The 17,545-nt window shown below is 41.4% G+C and overlaps 1 protein-coding gene across 2 annotated transcripts in view; it reads left to right on the forward strand.

The window, feature by feature from the left end:
- The window catches only part of PARM1 (prostate androgen-regulated mucin-like protein 1), a 111,786-nt gene that overhangs the window by 61,226 nt on the left and 33,015 nt on the right, over positions 1-17,545 (forward strand). For both annotated transcript variants that reach the window (XM_017852976.1, XM_017852977.1), the window contains one exon: positions 16,033-16,758. In XM_017852976.1, the coding sequence (XP_017708465.1) occupies positions 16,033-16,758 (726 nt within the window). The remainder of the gene's footprint in view (positions 1-16,032; positions 16,759-17,545) is intronic.

Genomic DNA, 17,545 nt, shown 5'->3' on the forward strand with positions numbered 1-17,545 from the left:
CTCCACTGAATATTGGTGCTGTGAGGGCAGTGACTCTGTGCATTATTTTATGCCCAACACTTAGCATGGTACCTGGTACCTAGTGGGCTCTAAATAATTTTTTAAATTGAAGAATAAATGAGGATTGAGTTTGACAGTACATAGAAAAGAAAAGCAAGAAACAAATCAAACTTTCTTTAAATACATTAAATCTGACCAGTGCTATTGGCAGAATCAGGGAGCATTTAGGAAAATTGTTTTGGAGGTGGGCAGTGGGGAATTGCTTAGTGTAGATTGATCTATTGAATTTGATGATAAAATGTCATCCAAGAAGAAATGAATGCCCTGTGTGCAGCTGGAATGATGGGATCAGGGACTCATTTGAAAATGAGCCTGGAGATTCAGACTTGTTAATTCCTGGATATTTTACTTTTCTCTTAGGGAATTTTGCTGTTCTCCCTTTGCTCTGTATTTTTATGGGATTGATTGATTGTTTTATTACAGTGAAACAGAAATCAAAATTATTACCAGACCCACTCCTTCCCAGATTGTGTGGGTAGTCATACATAGAAAGGAGAATTAATTTTCTCTACATCTTTCAGAAAGTTTGCTTGTAGTTTTTATATGATGCTCATACTTGCTCAGCTAGTGAACAAAAGGATAGATTTCAGAGAGAAGAACCAAAGCTGAAATGCTTTTGATTCAATTACATAGGAAATAGAAATGCTATTTCTGATTCTCCAAAAAATAATTTTGGCTTTTCTATATGTGACTATTTGATAAGGACTTAATAAAAGGTAGATTTTCTGGATGAAGACTAGTGAATGCAATTACAGCCCCCTAGCCACACCAGGCTGACATGCTTGTGTTTCCAGCTGCAGAGACCTGACTCTCAGCTGATAAGTGCCTTTAGGATGAGATAGGAACCCATCATGTTAAAAGCAGCCTCTGAGCTAGAGAGAAGGTGTATCCATAGTCTGACTGGCAGGTAGTTTCTACCAAGGGACATGTTGGCATCTATCCTACGGTCTGAAGAGTGACACACCCATTTCCTTCTGGGTAGCTATATGAAGAATGTGCACATTTGGCTGGACAGAAAAAGTTCTCTCTCTCTCTGATGGATCATTTAGAAGGGTATATGTGTGGATAATATTTCACCCCACTGAAAATGAAGTGCTTTCCTTAATGGGCATCATGTTTATAGAAGTAGGATCCTCCTTCAAAAAGACCTGAGGGATTACTGGAATTGTCAGACACATCTGAGCTCAAATCCCAGCTCTGCCTCTTGTGAGCTGTTTGACTTTGAATTAGAACTTGGATAAGGTGCAGGATAATGACAGAAATAAGGGAGCTGGTGTGATGAGGGAAAGATAAGCCAGATATGTTAGATTTACTGACTGAATGTAAAGCCCAAAAGACAGAGGACCGGAATACAGGAGAGAACACAAAGCTGGATATCCAGATTTGAGACTCACCTTTAAAATAAAGTCAGGCAGCAGAGGTGACTCTGCCTCAGATGAAGCATGTGTATATTTGGGGTGTCACTGTATAATCCCAACATTGCCAGAGGGAACATAGGAATATATTAAAAAGTGGTTTATAAGGTTTAAAATGGGCAGAGTTATTTTTTGAATATTTTTTCTAAGCAGCGACACATATAGATTTATTCTAAATAAGTGCACCAAAAGTAAAATTATTCTTTGAGTTGAGCTCAACAGAGCCAATTTTTATACAGCTTCCGCAATTCACCCAAGTTAGCTCATGTCGCCAGATTCTGTCCTTCCAGATTGATGTGTTTAATAGCATCTGTCAGCAATGGTTGCAGAGTAGCATTTTAATAGTTCCCACAGATTTTCATCAGAATGTGCTGTACTCCAATCACAGTGCCAATGACAACTCCCCAGTTGGCGTTGCAAACACTTTCTTTAGCAGAGGTGGCCATGCTGCAGGCGTTTGAGAGATACTGACGGTTGCAGCAGTTGGAGGTTGGTTAACAAATGAAACACCGAAGATGGTGTTTATGTGTCTATGTGTACCCAAGTAGTGATTTATGTTATTTTCAGCAGAGATGCAAACTCTGTAAGAGCAAGCTGCCTCTTTCTGGAATAGTGAATGTGTTAGGTAACAAAAACATAAGAGAGTCTGGACTTTTAAGCAAATTAAAAGTCTGAAAGCTTCTTGCACAAGAGACAAATTGGAAGGTAATTAATTACACGAAATGAGGATTCACCATGGAGTTTCTTCAAACGTCCAGTTTCCCTTGTCACTTAAAGTATTTGATTAAAATTCATTACCCACAACATCTCTTACATAAAGTATGGCTCCCCACATTGATTTCAACTGATTTAATTCATTATGAGGAACATTTTTGCAGAGGGTATTCATTCCTACAAAATTAATAGGTTACCTTAATAACATCTGAACTGGAAATCAGATTTGTTCCAGCTTAGCTTTATGCTATTCATATTTTGGTGTGAGCTACAAGCATGCATGCATTACAGTAATCTCCCAATAATTGACTTCCATTCTCTAGCCCCCCTTTCTTTATTCAGGGAAAGAAAGAATACATGGTTCCTACTCCCCTCGGATTGCCTGCCTATCTTTAATGATATATCAGGACTTACGAAATATTCCACAAGAAAGTAAAACCCAAAGGCTCTCCTGGAGTCTCTGGTGATAAGTTAGGTCCTGCTGTACATTGTGGCTCCATCAACAGCCTTCTTCCTCCACTCAATCCTAGTTTTTAAAATGACCACACAGCATAGAGTGTCCGTGACGGGAAAGAGTGTTAATTATCAGGGGCACTGGGTCTCATAGACGAGAAGCTGCTTACCTAAAGATCCACAAAGCCAGATGGAGACTTCAGAGATCCAAACTCTGCCTCAGTACATCCAGCCTGGTACCCTCAAGGGAGCAACCAACTTCATTCTCATTTAGATGTCTATAGAGGACAGTGACTCTCGGATTCTAAGAACTACATCCCAACACTGTAAGTTTTAAAAGCTGTTGTTTAGAAGACAGTTTAGGAGGAAGAAAAAGAGCTGAATGGCAGATATCATAATTAATGAAAACCTTACATTGGTGCATTACTTAATTACTTACCAATCCCTTCCTCTCAGCATGCTTGACGAAACAGACCATCTGTGGGGAGAATAGGTGGTAGAAGAGAAAACATGACTATTCCACTATCAGAGACCTTTATTCAGAGAGGTCAGGTGCAGGAGACATTAAGCATCAAAATCCATGAGGGGTAAATAGGGCCAAATTGCAACAAGCATGGAAAGATTGTATGAAATATATTAATAAAACAAATGCATATGTTTTTCCAGTATGCCTTCCTCCATATAATTTAGATGCCTGGGTTCCCTGTGTATAGCAGGCACTGTATACATAGTTGTTGAACTTAAACACATAAAAATCTAAAAGAGTATTTAAAAAGTAAACTAAACAATGCATGAAATAAATAGTATAATAGGATGCCATTCTAATCAGTGTGTGCCAGCTTATGCCTCACAGCACTGATAAATTCAGGCCAGGTTTTCTAAAGACAAAGTGTGGTTCCTGATTGTTGTTGAGTGCTGTTTCCTCTGCTTCTTCAGCCTCCGGGAGCCATTCAGCCTGATGCATGTCATACCATGACTCATTTTGAAAACTGCCCCAGAAGTTTCTGAACTTTTTTTAATAAGGTGGAAGACCACAATCATATTTATCTGGGTTTTTGTCTTTTTTTTTCCTGGATGCATCTGTGGGTGTGTGCAGCAGCTTGGCTTTCCTGGGCATCAGCTTGGAGAGTACCTCTGGGACACTGATGGATCCAGCTGCCTCTTGCTTTGTTGAAGGATGTGGGAAGCACTCCATTCCTGACGCTCACAGCTGATACCATGAGGAGTAATCAGGTCCCTCTGATAGTGGCTGCAAAGCACTTTTAGAAAAGCATTAGCAGATTACAAGAGGTGAGAGCCTTTGGGCCCAGGTTCTAATTAGACAGAGGTTAACATAGTAACCTCATATTTATTGAGCTCTTTGTGTCAGGCATTGTGATTAGCTCTTTACATGGCCTAACATTTATTTATATTGCAAATAATGAGAAACCTGATGAACCATGCCTTAGCTCCCAAGGTATATAGCATTTATTTAACAGGAAGTCTGGAGATAGGCATCCCAGGCCTGGCCGAGCAACAATATCATCAAGGAGAAAGTCTCTTTCTGTCTTTCATTCTCATCATTCTTAGTGGGTTTACTGGCATCCTTGGCTTCACAGAATGGCTGCCACTGTGCTAGACATGGTTGCGAGAAGGAGGAAGAAAGAATAGTCAACAAGACTATTCTTAGGTTTCCTTTCTTATACGTTGCTTTTATAAAGAGGCAAACACTTTTCCAGATGTCTCATAGCATATGTTCCATCAATCTCATTTTACAGAACTGGGGCACGTAGATGCCCTTAGTTGCAAAGAAGGCCACAAAGAGAGCATTTAGCTTGGAAATGGATTGGAAGTGGCTGTCGGATTACCCAAGCAATAGTATCTGCCTTAGCATTTATTTAATTCCTAAAATATCCCTTTGACTGGAGATATTGTTGTTATTTCATGTTTGTAGATGAGGAAGCAGAATGATTAATGAACTTGTCCAAGATCACAAAGCTAATAAGTGGTTTGACCTATAGTTTTAACCATTGCAGGTAGCTATATGGCTTGGTGGTTGAGGGGGCAAGAGATAATTCAAGGTATACTACTACTTAGTCCAAGGTGTACTATTTTCTAGCTGTATATCTTGGGATGTTATTTAACCTCTTTGTGCCTCAGCTGGTTCTTGTAAGATGGAGATATAATAATACTTCCCATAGGTTTATTGTAAAGATTAAGTGACTTATTACTTGTAAAATACACAGAACATGGCATGTAATAAGCATTAGAAAAGAGTTACTAAGAAGCCATGAAGCAAGCAGCTTGGTTTGTAATAACCCTGAATCAAAAACAGCCTAAATGCTCATCATTTGTAGAATGTGAAAAAAATGAGGCATATTCATACAACCGAGTACAATGTATCAATGATAAATGATGAGTTAGTAATACACATAGCAACACAGGTGAGTCTCACAGTGAGTGAAAGAACTGAGATGAAAGAGAATACACTGTATAATTCCATTTATGTGAAGTTCAGATACAGAAAAACCTTATCTATTGTATTAAAAGTCATAATGTTCCATCAGAATAAGCATTACCTTTGGAGAATTAAGTGTTGAGAGGACATGATGGGGTATTCTGGGGTGCTGAAAAGGTTCTGTATCTTGATCTTGGTGCTGGTAGCACAGGTGTACACATGTAAAAATTCATTGTTTTGTACAATTAAGACGTGTGCATTTCACTGCATGCAAGTTATATTTTATTTTAATAGTAAATAAAATAAAGAAAAGAAACCATGAAGTATACCCATTCATGCTGACTGGCATCTTCGGTGAAAACCCTTAGAAGAAAATGGTGGCAGAGAGAAGAGAAAGGGGCACATCAATATTACAGATTATTTGCCTCCTCTCAGAAAATCCCTAGTTTCCTCTCTCCCATCAGAGGAAACACCCTCTAAGTTTGAGCCATTTTCCCAGTTGTGGAGATATGTTTGCACTGGAATCATCTCTGTCCCCTTCCCTGTTCCCTGGATGGTCAGCAATGAACTTTGGCAGTGAAGCCAACATGAATACAAAGCCTGCTTGCATTTTCTGAACATTATCCTGTGATCAGTCAAATTGCCTACTGATTCACCAAAAAGGAGGCCAGGATGCATTAGCCTGGGATGCCGCTGAGAACTGTCCTTTCAAAGGCAAATTGCCATGGAGCTGACCACTTAAAGGGCTCCAGGTCTCTGGGGAACAAGGAGTCATGGATGGTGCAATTAGCTGAGGTAGAGACATCAGGGAAAGAAGTGGACAAGTGGCTACAAGAGCATTAGGCTACAAGAGCAGCCTCAGTCATTTGGGCAATTCTAAGCCTAGAAAAGATCCTCTGAAGGAAGAGGTTCAGAATCAAAACAAGGCAACATGTGGGCTTTGTTAAATTCTGGTTGTTGCCAGGGGCTATAGGGCTTGAGAAATGACTTGATAGCAGTTTGTGCTTATAAGAGGTGGGTTTCTAGAAGGGTATGCCACCCCTCGACTAGACAACAGATGCCTGAATTTTACAAACACCCAAACTCAAAGAATTTTTATCTTTTTGAACCCATGAGAATTTTTTTTTTAAATTTCAGTGAATGATTGAGCAAACAAGAGAAGTATACAGGGAGTAAACTGGTCCCCCAGGCCAGTGTGTGTGACCTGCAGGCACAGGAGTGAGGGTAGGAAGGAGAAAATCACCACCATGGCTCTAGAGAATCAGAGTGCCTGTCTTTGTTTAAAGCTGGTCACTGGCAAAGCATTCAAAGTGCTGCCTGAGTTCTCTCCCTCCCTTCTGCTTGAAAATGCCTGAAAATTCTGCCAGAAAAGTGAGGCATAGAGAAGGGAGACTGCCCACCAAAGCTGCCCGGGAAGCATGTCCAGGTCAGTCTCCATCTTGGCTCCTGGTGGACCCAGCCGCAGCTTTGGCCTACACTGCCCCAGCAGATCCCTTGTCCCATTAGCCTTGGGTCTGCAGAGGGTTACCCTGGGAGCGGGCTGCAGGGCCCAGGATGGAGCGCAGGCTGAGCCATGGGCACATCTTAATTTGTAAGTTACATATTTAGACATGCTTTGTGTGGGCCTTTGTTTGTACTCTTGCCCTGGGCCCCACAAATGTTGGGGCCGGGCCTATGAAAGGGAAGAACCAGAGAACCTGATGTTGTCCTTCAGAAAATCTCCTTTCCACTCCCCACCACCATGTCCATATCCACCTTCAGCCACAAAGTGATGGAAGAGAAGCTACTTGCCCTCCTGCATTGTCTCTCTTTATCTCCATCGCCCCACCATGAGAAACCCCAATATGGGGATTTCAGGCATTCGTTGGCATCCTTGCTCCGCTCAGCTTCCTTCTGACGTGACCACCATAGTCCCTCCCAACCTAGAAGCAGTAAGTTTAAGGGACTGAGAAAGACAGATGTTGCATCTAAGGAAAAAAAAGAAAGAAAGAAAGAAAAATGGCATATTTTTCTCCCAGGAAGTACAGCATTCTTCACAAATGTTATTCTTTCATTAGAATTCACAGCACCACGGGGAGCCTGCTGATATCATTAGAACTGATTTTATGGATGGAGAAATTGAGTCATTCACCAGGTCTGCAGGTTGTGATTCAGTGGCTAGAAAACAGAAGCTCTTTCCTCTTTTTGGATTGAATTATGTCTCATTTCCATAAGCAAAATACTCAGGAGAATATGGTTTTCCTACTTCAAACAAGTATCTTCTTAGACACAGTTTGATGGCTTTGGGGCATACGCATTCTGTTTTGACATATGATAGCTTTCAAATACCATATGGTTGGACCACACTCTAATTAGGAATGGTTTTGCAGATGTTAGATGAGCCTTCTGGAGTACTGGCTGCCCTCAGCAGACCCCACCAAAGACAACATGGGAAACTTTGTAGGTGCGAAACTTTTGTAGGTCCCTAATAGTGGTTCAACCTAAAACACACTAAAACCTAGCTTTGAAATGTAAATAAATAATTATCGTTTTAACATTCTCTCTCTCTCTTAAATACCTGCTGAAATTCAATTCATTCAATGTGAAGATGTTAAAACTAGCCTGGGTTTGGCCCAACTGATAGGTGGTCACCAAAAGCTGCTGACTTTGGTCTAGATCATGCATAAAGAAAGGAAATCCATGCAGTCTCCAAAGTAAAAACAAGCAAACAAATATAACAAAAGTCTGTCTGGAGGCCCATCCACAATTTTGTGTTAACAGGTCATTTTCATGGAGCTTACAGACAACTCAAAGGGAGAATACATTTCTGCTATCATTACTCAGCATATAAGCCAGAGAACATTTCTGTTTTCAAAGGGTAGAAAATCCATGTTGCTACTCAATGAATATTTATTGAGCACTTTCTCTGTGCCAAGCACTAAGACACAAAGAAGAAATTTAGTTTTTATTATCGGGACTCCCAGCCTGAATGGGGACAAGCGTGGAGAAAGACTATGGCTCAATATGATGTGTGCTGCCATTAGAGTCTGTGGGAAGTGAGGTGGCTGCACACAGGAGGAAGGGTCTATCAAGTTGGAGAATATTTCATAGAGAAGGCAAGGCTCTGGATTTCTCAGAACTGGGATGGCAAGAGGGGAGACATGGAGAGCGGAGTCAGGGTAGAAAGAGCAGCGGTGCAAAGGCAGGGAGGCAGATGGTCATGGGATACTTCAGGAGCTTATGGTGATTCAGACTGACAAGACCGCAGACTCATGAGGGGTAAACTGGAGAGACTATGAAAGGTGGCATGTCTTGTGCCAAGGAGCTCAGATTTTATCCCAAAGACAGTAGGAATTCTGTGATCAGATTAAAGGGGAGGGGAAGGGTTCATACAGTCTAATAACTTTTTAAAAGTCACTTATTTGCCCACACTAGGGAATGTACTAGGGAAGATAGAAGCAAACTGGTTACTGACTGCCTCACAAACATGGAGCCCAGACTTCGAAAACACCTAGTGTGACCCTAGGAAAATTACTGAACTTTTCTGAGCCTCTGTCTTATCATCTGTGAAACTGAGATAAAAACAGTGCCTACCTCGCAGAGGTTATATTTCGATTAAATGAGATGATGCATGTAAAGTGCTCAGTACACTTGTTAATATATATGTTAAACAGTCCCGCTGGCCTTTTCAGCAGTTCACTATGGTGGCCGTAACAGGTGGAGAAACTGGTATCAATTACTCAGCACACAGACCTTCAGCAGCTGTGGGGCCTCTGCCAGGCGACCACAGGCAATGCTCCCGGCTAACTTGGCAGCAGCGGGAAAGGGCTTGACTGCATTTTGATCAAGTTTCACCAAGTTTGCCAAAGCTTTGTCACATGTTTTCTCACGTGTTTGACAAGCTAAGAGCAGGGAAAGACATGGCCAGGGGCAAAAAAAAAAAAAGAATAGGTGAGCAACACAGAAAATCAGTCTGTCTGCAACTCTGCCACTGACCCAAGTTGTTGCTCATGGAATCCAGGAAAAGGTGGCAGAGTTCAGAGCACTCACTGCCCATATTCCTGACACCTAGTCAGGTCAGGAGGCACAGAAGGTAGACTCTGTACGCTACAATGCCTTTAACTCCTCTCAGCACCATAAGAACTCGCCTGCATATCCCAACAATCAGCCCCTACATCCCTCCTAGCAGGTCTAGAAACTGAGGACCAAGCCACATACTAGCTCTTTTAAATATCGAAGAGATGTAAACTATAATAGTGGTCTCCCCATAGAGGACAATACACGTGGAAACAAATAGTTTTCTATCCAACTAAGAATCTGGTTTTCTTCAGAGCAACAATCTGTCAGCTATTCTTGGCACAAAATGCTTGAACCTGACCAAACTTCAGGAACCACTGCTAATTCTAAGCTTACAAGGAGGAATTCCAGATTGAACTGGTCATGAAGCTTTTCGGCTGCACACATGGGCTAAGTCTAAGAGATGCCCTTCCCTGAATCTGTCCCTTTCACGTTTGTGGGCCTGTCACCCAGCCCCGGCAGGGCATACCATCCCTGGCAATGTCACTGTGTTCTGAAACAATGCTCATTCACCTCTAACTGAGAAATTAATGGGTTCAGTTTCTTCATCCTATCTTCTCAAGGAAATACTAAAACTAATTCTTTTCTTCAAAGAAAAGTGGCTGTGCTTTAGGTGGGAAGATGTATGGAGGCATGACTTTTTAATTTTTTTTATTATACTTCAAGTTCTAGGGTACATGTGCACAACGTGCAGGTTTGTTACATATGTATACGTGTGCCATGTTGGTGTACTGCACCCATTAACTCATCATTTACATTAGGTATATCTCCTAATACTATCCCTCCCCACTCCCTGCACCCCACAACAGGCCCCGGTGTGTGATGGCCCCCACCCCGTGTCCAAGTGTTCTCATTGTTCAATTCCCACCTATGAGTGAGAACATGCAGTGTTTGGTTTTCTGGCTTTGTGATAGTTTGCTCAGAATGATGGTTTCCAGCTTCATTCGTGTCCCTACAAAGGACATGAACCCATCCTTTTTTATGGCTGCATAGTATTCCATCGTGTATATGTGCCACATTTTCTTAATCCAGTCTATCATTGATGGACATTTGGGTTGGTTCCAAGTCTTTGCTATTGTGAATAGTGCCACAGTAAACATACGTGTGCATGTGTCTTTATAGCAGCATGATTTACATTCCTTTGGGTATATACCCAGTAATGGGATGGCTGGGTCAAATGGTATTTCTAGTTTTAGATTTTTGAGGAATCGCCACACTGTCTTCCACAATGGTTGAACTTAAATGTTAGACCTAAAACCATAAAAAACCTAGAAAAAAACCTAGGCAATACCATTCAGTATGTAGGCATGGGCAAGGACTTCATGTCTAAAACACCAAAAGCAATGGCAACAAAAGCCAAAATTGACAAATGGGATCTAATTAAACTAAAGAGCTTCTGCACAGCAAAAGAAACTACCATCAGAGTGAACAGGCAACCTACAGAATGGGAGAAAATTTTTACAATCTACCCATCTGACAAAGGGCTAATATCCAGAATCTACAAAGAACTTAAACAAATTTACAAGAAAATATCAAACAACCCCATCAAAAAGTGGGTGAAGTATACGAACAGACACTTCTCAAAAGAAGACATTTATGCAGCCAACAGACACATGAAAAAATACTCATTGTCAGTGGCCATCAGAGAAATGCAAATCAAAACCACAATGAGATACCATCTCACACCAGTTAGAATGATGATCATTAAAAAGTCAGGAAACAACAGGTGCTGGAGAGAATGTGGAGAAATAGGAACACTTTTACACTGTTGGTAGGACTGTAGACATTTTTTTAACTTCTTCAGCTGCCCAATCTCACATGGGCTCCTCATTGCATTCTCTGTAATAGTGGTTGCTAAAGTAAGTTCCACTAGCGTTTTTGAGGCTGGGACACAGGGTATCAGTGGGGGTCAGAGGGCAGGAGTTCTAGTTCTGACTCTGTCCCTGCACAGTTCTTTCCAGGTAGACACTGTCCAATTCTTCTTCTTAGTGTAAGGTCAGTTACACCACTTCCTCTCTCTGTGTCTGCTCCTTCATTTATCAAATGAAGGGTTATACTCACTCATTAGTTAGGCCCTCTCTAGCTCTAAAATTTCCTTGAAATCCTGAGAAAGGGTACATTCTTGCTGGTTTGACTTATGCAGTTTGTTATTCCTGCAGAGACACGAGTTCTACAGTGATTCTGAATGTTGAAGCTTTAGCCCCCAGTGTGATATTTGAGGATGGGGCCTCTAGGTAGTAATTAAAGTTAGATGGGATCATGTGGGCGAGGCCCTTATGACGGGATTAGTGCCCTTATAATAAGAGACATTAAAGAACTAGCTCTCTGTCTTCACTCGCATGCTATGTGAGGAAAGGTCATGTGAGGACACAGAAGGCGATCATCTGCAAGCCAAGGGGTTGGCCCTCACCAGAAACTGAATCAGACAGCACTATGATCTTGAGCTTCCCAGCCTTTACAACTGTGAAAAATAAATTTCTGTTATTTAAGCCACCCAATCTGGTATTTAGTTATAGCAGCCCAAGCAGACTAAGACAGAAAGCATTCTCTAGGATCGTCGTGGTGCCTTAGGCTTGGCTATCTTTACATTGGAAAAAGACCTACCCCAGGAGTCAGTGCATTATGGAATGTACCATCAAATAAGGCAAAGCAGAGGCTTCTAAAGCCTCGTTCAAATGAAGATAACCAACATTGTCACACAATTTCACGCATTGTTAGTTTTATAGGAGCAGAAATTGCCTGAACTAGGCTGTAAAGTTCTTTAAATAAGTACTCAGTAGATAGCTATGGGAAATGAATGACCACTTCCAGTCTTCTTTGGAAGCAGGCAAGGTAGGAATTATAAAAGTGTATTAGTAAAATTAAACAAGAAAATGAATATTTCCAGCAACAAAACCAATTCCCAGAGCTTGTCATTTTCAGCACTGTAATGATTTCCATGGTACAGCTTTTAGCTCCAGTGGAAACGACAATGCAAGTGTCATTCTGAACATCACATATCTTAAGTGGTATCTTGTGCATTCTTATTCTTTCAGGACAAATTCAAATATCATCTCTTCTGTGACTTTTCTAAATGTCATTCGAAAAATGACATTTGTATATTTTTACATTCCATGGTATCAGTACAGAATTTATTAATCTTTCCTCAGGGTTTCCATTACAACTTGGTTTTACTTTTATATAGCACTTATATCATATTACAGGAAGCTGAGTATGAGCTCCCTGAGGGAAAAGCTCAATAAATGCTTGAATGAATGAATGAGTGAATTGGTTCTCCTTTATAGATGACTGATTTCTCATTTATCTCAGGCTTGACAAGACTTTTTGACTCGACTAACAGACTGAGGCTCTCTCTACCTCCATCTGCCTATCTATTATATGATGCTATGCATGGTAAATGGTGTCATTTTTTTTTTTTTTTTTGCCCTTAGAATCTTCAATCAGCCATGACAGCTGCCAGGATGCAAAGCCAGTAAGCTCCAAAGGTCATAGACAAGATCCCATGTTTTAATAATATTTATCCCAACTGTTGTTTTGTCCGTATTTCAAAGATTTCTTGATCTGGATTCATTCTAAAACTGTTGACAGTTCACAGCTGCCAAAAGACCACTATAACAGCATGGAATAGCATGTGGCCTAAGTTAGGAGGTCTGTCTTCCTCTTTACCAGGAAATTAACTCTCCTGAAGCTTATGGCCTTGATGAACTCGTTTTAAATAAAATAAAGCCAATTATTTTGATGACAATCCAAATGTTAAATTCAGAATAAACTCTTAGCACAGCCTTCCATCAGCTCCTGAGTCAGCCGAGTGGCAAATGATGATGTAAACAGATTTTACCCTAGTACCTGAATGTTTCCCTTTTGATCTTTTCTCCCTTCCTCTGACTGGCATCTAGGCAGTGTTCTATTCCTTTTGAATATTGATTATGATTGGCCTTTACCTATTTGACACCTTCAAGGAAGTATCCTCAGGGTACGTAGAGTTAAATAGTTGAAGACCTAACTAGACATCAGTCATAGGCATATGTCATGTTGGAATTAAAATGAGTGAAGCTGATCTTTAAGCAAGAATCTTGCCCTCAAATAGTACCAGGTAGGCAGCCCTCCCTGAGGAAGCCATGATGGATGTGGCCATAACTAAAGTGATATGTGGAAAAGAGTGGAGAGATGTTGGAGTATTCATGAATAAGGTTCTTGGGTTAATTCAGTTTTCTACTCTTCCTTCATTTCTCCCACAAGTCCTTATTAAGCACTTACTATGACCTAATGCTGTCCTAGGCTCAGGGGAAACAACCATGAGTAAGACCAGGTCACTGTGCCCTCATTGAGCTTCTATTCTAGTAGAAGAGAGAGACAATACATAAGTGAATAAATAAATATGTAATTTCAGGAAAACCCTTCTCTTATTGTGAAAAACAAAAATGAGCAAAGGGTATGGCATTTCCTCAAAAAATTAAGCAAAAAATTACCATATGATTCATTAATTCCACTTCTGGGAATACGCCCCAAAGAACAGACAGCAAGGACTCAAACAGATATTTGTTCATCCACGTTCATGGCTGCAATATTCACAGTAGCCCAAAGATGGAAACAGCCCAAGTGTCCATCAATGTATGAATGGATAAGCAAAATGTGACACATACATACAGTGGAATATTATTCAGCCTTAAAAAGGACGTTTTAAGTCATTATGCTAAGTGAAATAAGCTAGTCATAAAAGGACAAATATTCTGTGATTCTACTTCTGTGAGGTACTTAGAGCAGTCCAATTCATACAGACAGTAGAGTGTAGAATGGTTGGTTGTTTTTATGCCATTCCCATGTGGAAAGGGAGTTGTTTAATAGGCACAGAGTTTGAGTTTGGGAAAATGAAAAAGTTCTGCAGATGAATAATGGTGGTTGCACAATATGTATATAGTTCCTGCCATTGAACTGTACACTTAAAATTCATTGTAACAGTAAAGTGTTATGTATACTTTACCACAATAAAATTTTTTTTAAAAATTTAAATGGACAATGGGCTAGAGGAGAAAAGAATTAGTTAGACTTGTCTGGGATGATTCCTTTGAGGAAGAGGTGACATTTGATTAGAGACCAATCAAATTGATGACGAGAACATGAGATTACATAGGGAAGCAATTCTGGATTTTGTTCTAAGTATAACAGAAGACCTTTGGAGGGTTTTGATCAGTGAAAGGACATGAGCTGATTTACTGCTATAAAAGATCATGCTGGCTGCTCAGTGGAAAACACACTAAAAGGGAGGAAACCTGGGGGCTAGAAGACCAATTAAGAGACTGTTGCAGTTGTGTTAGGCTATTCTTCGCATTGCTATAAAGGAATACCTGAGGTCGGGTAATTTACAAAGAAAAGAGATTTGATTGGCTCATGGTTCTGCAGGCTGTACAAACATAGCAACAAGTCTACTCAGCTTCTGGTGATGCCCTCAGGGAGCTTTACTTATGGTGGAAGGGGAAGTGGGAGCAGGAACATCTCATGGTGAGAGTAGGAGCAAGGGAGTGTAGGTGGGAGGTGCCACATGCTTTTAAACAGCCAGATCCTGATAGAACTCGCTCACTACCATGAGGACAGCACCAAACCATGAGGGATCAGCCCCCATGACAAAAAAAAAAACTCCCCACCAGGCCCCACCTCCAACGCTGATGATCTCAACCTGAGATTTGGAGGGCACATCCAAACTAATCAGCAGTCATCTAGGCTAGTGACTACAATGGCTCAGGGGATGGGAAATAATAGGAGAGATAGTGAAAAGTGGTTGAATCAGGATTGTATTTGCAAGGGAGACTCATCCTGACTCACTAACGGAATTGATGTGGGATGTGAGGGAAAGACATGCCTGAAGGGTGACATCTTGGTTTTTAACTGAGCAACATAGTGAATAGGGTTCCCATCTACTGAGATGCAAATGACTGGGGGAAATACTAGTCAGGGAATGACAAGGGGGTGTGGGGAGGCAATCAAGAGATGTGTTACCTAAAAGTGAAACCATAAACCCCATGTCCAGGAAAGTGCTGGCACATAAAAGCCCTTTATTAAATAATCATTGAATGAGTCAATGGATGAGACCAAATGAGTAAGCGTGGGGAAGGAGAAAGGAAGAATGGAAACTAGCTCTAAATTTTACTACATATGAAGGAGTGCATTTGGCAAATGATGTGATGGTAAGGACCCTGGGCTAGAATGTCAGACAACTGGGTTCCCAGAAAATATTTCCAAAGCTCAGATTTCTCTTTCTAGCTTTTATTCTGGGACCTCTCCCTTTTTCTTTCTCTGCAGGAAATGTGTTCACATAGTTATTCATCACAGCCAGCAGGTCCATATCGCTTACATCCCTGTGCGTAAGTGCAGAATGGGTAGCCCCCAAGACATGGAACAGCCAATCAGTGAGTTCCTCAGCTGTGGGATGGAACGAGATTGAAGCCCCCTCCTGCCAGCGACCACATTCATCACCAACCACTCCTTCCCCATTCCCAATGTCCACACTCCCAGCGTTCCTACTGGAGCTATGGAGTTGGCTGCTCGACAGACCAGACAAATGCCCATAAATCAATTCCCTAGAGGGTCTTACTCTCTAAGGACATGATTTTAAGCAAGTTGGGGACAAGATTAGTTCATACCATGCATTGGCTAGTCTTGAATTGACAGTCCTACTAATTGTTCTTATGGAGTTTTGGGTGGGTTCCTACTGAGACTTGCAGAGCAATTGGTGGGAAGAAAATCCATTAAAAGTTGCCTTCACTACTGCGGCAGGCACAATGCAAAATGAGAAATACCTGTGAAAATGCTGCAAAACAGCTGTGGAGTAAGAGCCTTGCCTCTATTTCACATATTACCGTGTTTCATGCATTAACCACTTTTGTACTGGCTCTTCCACAGGATGGAGGGTACAGAGTCTGCCGACATCAGCTCCTTTGTCCGTTTCTCTTCCGGCAAACACTATGCCACCGATCACCATCTGGACTAGCTCTCCACAAAACACTGATGCAGACACTGCCTCCCCATCCAATGGCACTCACAGCAACTCAGTGCTCCCAGTTACAGCATCAGCCCCAACATCTCTGTTTCCTAAGAACATTTCCACAGAGTCCAGAGAAGAGGAGATCACCAGCCCAGGTTCGAATTGGGAAGGCACAAACACAGAGCCCTCACCTCCTGGGTTCTCGTCAACAAGCAGTGGAGTCCACTTAACAACCACTTCGGAGGAACACAGCTCGGGCACTCCTGAAGCAGGCGTGGCAGCTACAGTGTCGCATTCCTCTGCTGAGCCTCCCACACTCATCTCCCCTCAAGCTCCAGCCTCATCACCCTCATCCCTATCAACCTCACCACCTGAGGTTTTTTCTGCCTCCGTTACTACCAACCACAGCTCCACTGTGACCAGCACCCAACCTACTGGAGCTCCAACTGCATCAGAGTCATCGACAGAGGAGTCCAACTCTAACCACACACCCACCTCACATGCCACAGCTGAGCCAGTGCCCCAGGAGAAAACATCCCCAACAACTGTGTCAGGCAAAGTGATGTGTGAGCTTATAGACATGGAGACCACCACCACCTTTCCCAGGGTGATCATGCAGGAAGTAGAACATGCATTAAGTTCAGGTGAGTCTCTGTCCAGTCTACTAGTTTTCTTTACTACATCCACGTTAAGAATGCAGTTCAGTGAACCAAATACAATGGAAAATTTGAATTTTGCAGTGTAACACCTAAGTTGAATTATAATTCACAAGAATTTCCACAAGAGTGCAAACTTTTAGTCACTTAACAATTTTCATGATTCACTGTGGCCAATTGCACCTTTATGGCCTGTTTTCACAAGTCATAATGATGCTACCGGGAATGTAAGCACATGAGACCAGATAGCAAAGGGATTAACAGGATGGCTTTGGCCAAGCTTCCTAGGTTTCAACTCTGGCTCCTGACCTTAGATAAGTTACTTCACCTCTTTGTGCCTTTATTTTTCCACATCTGTAAAATGGGATAAAACAGGTTCTACTGCATACAGTTCTTGTGGAGATTAACTGAAATGACATAAAGCACTTACAACAGTTTCTGGCAGGGAGTAAATGCTCAGGAAATGTCATTTGTATTATTCTGCTCAGCGTTTTAAAGTAGTGTCTCCCTTTTGGAAACCAGTCAAAGTAGAGTAGGAGTGGAGAAAACTTACTTATTCTTTATAGTCACTGATGTATTTCAAGGGGAAGACAATAAATTTTACAAGATGTCACATCTGCTTTTATTTTCCCAGTAATTCAATGAAGTTACTATTATTTTTATCTTTGTTTTGTAATCTTGGAAATTATGGTGGAGAGAAATCGAGGGCTCTTTCTAAGGTCACCCGCATCTGACATTGGTGAGAAGACTATACAATTTAGGGTGTTGGGCAGGA

This window comes from Rhinopithecus bieti, unplaced genomic scaffold (assembly GCF_001698545.2).
Source record: "Rhinopithecus bieti isolate Rb0 unplaced genomic scaffold, ASM169854v2 scaffold_35319, whole genome shotgun sequence".
Taxonomy (NCBI): Eukaryota; Metazoa; Chordata; class Mammalia; order Primates; family Cercopithecidae; genus Rhinopithecus; species Rhinopithecus bieti.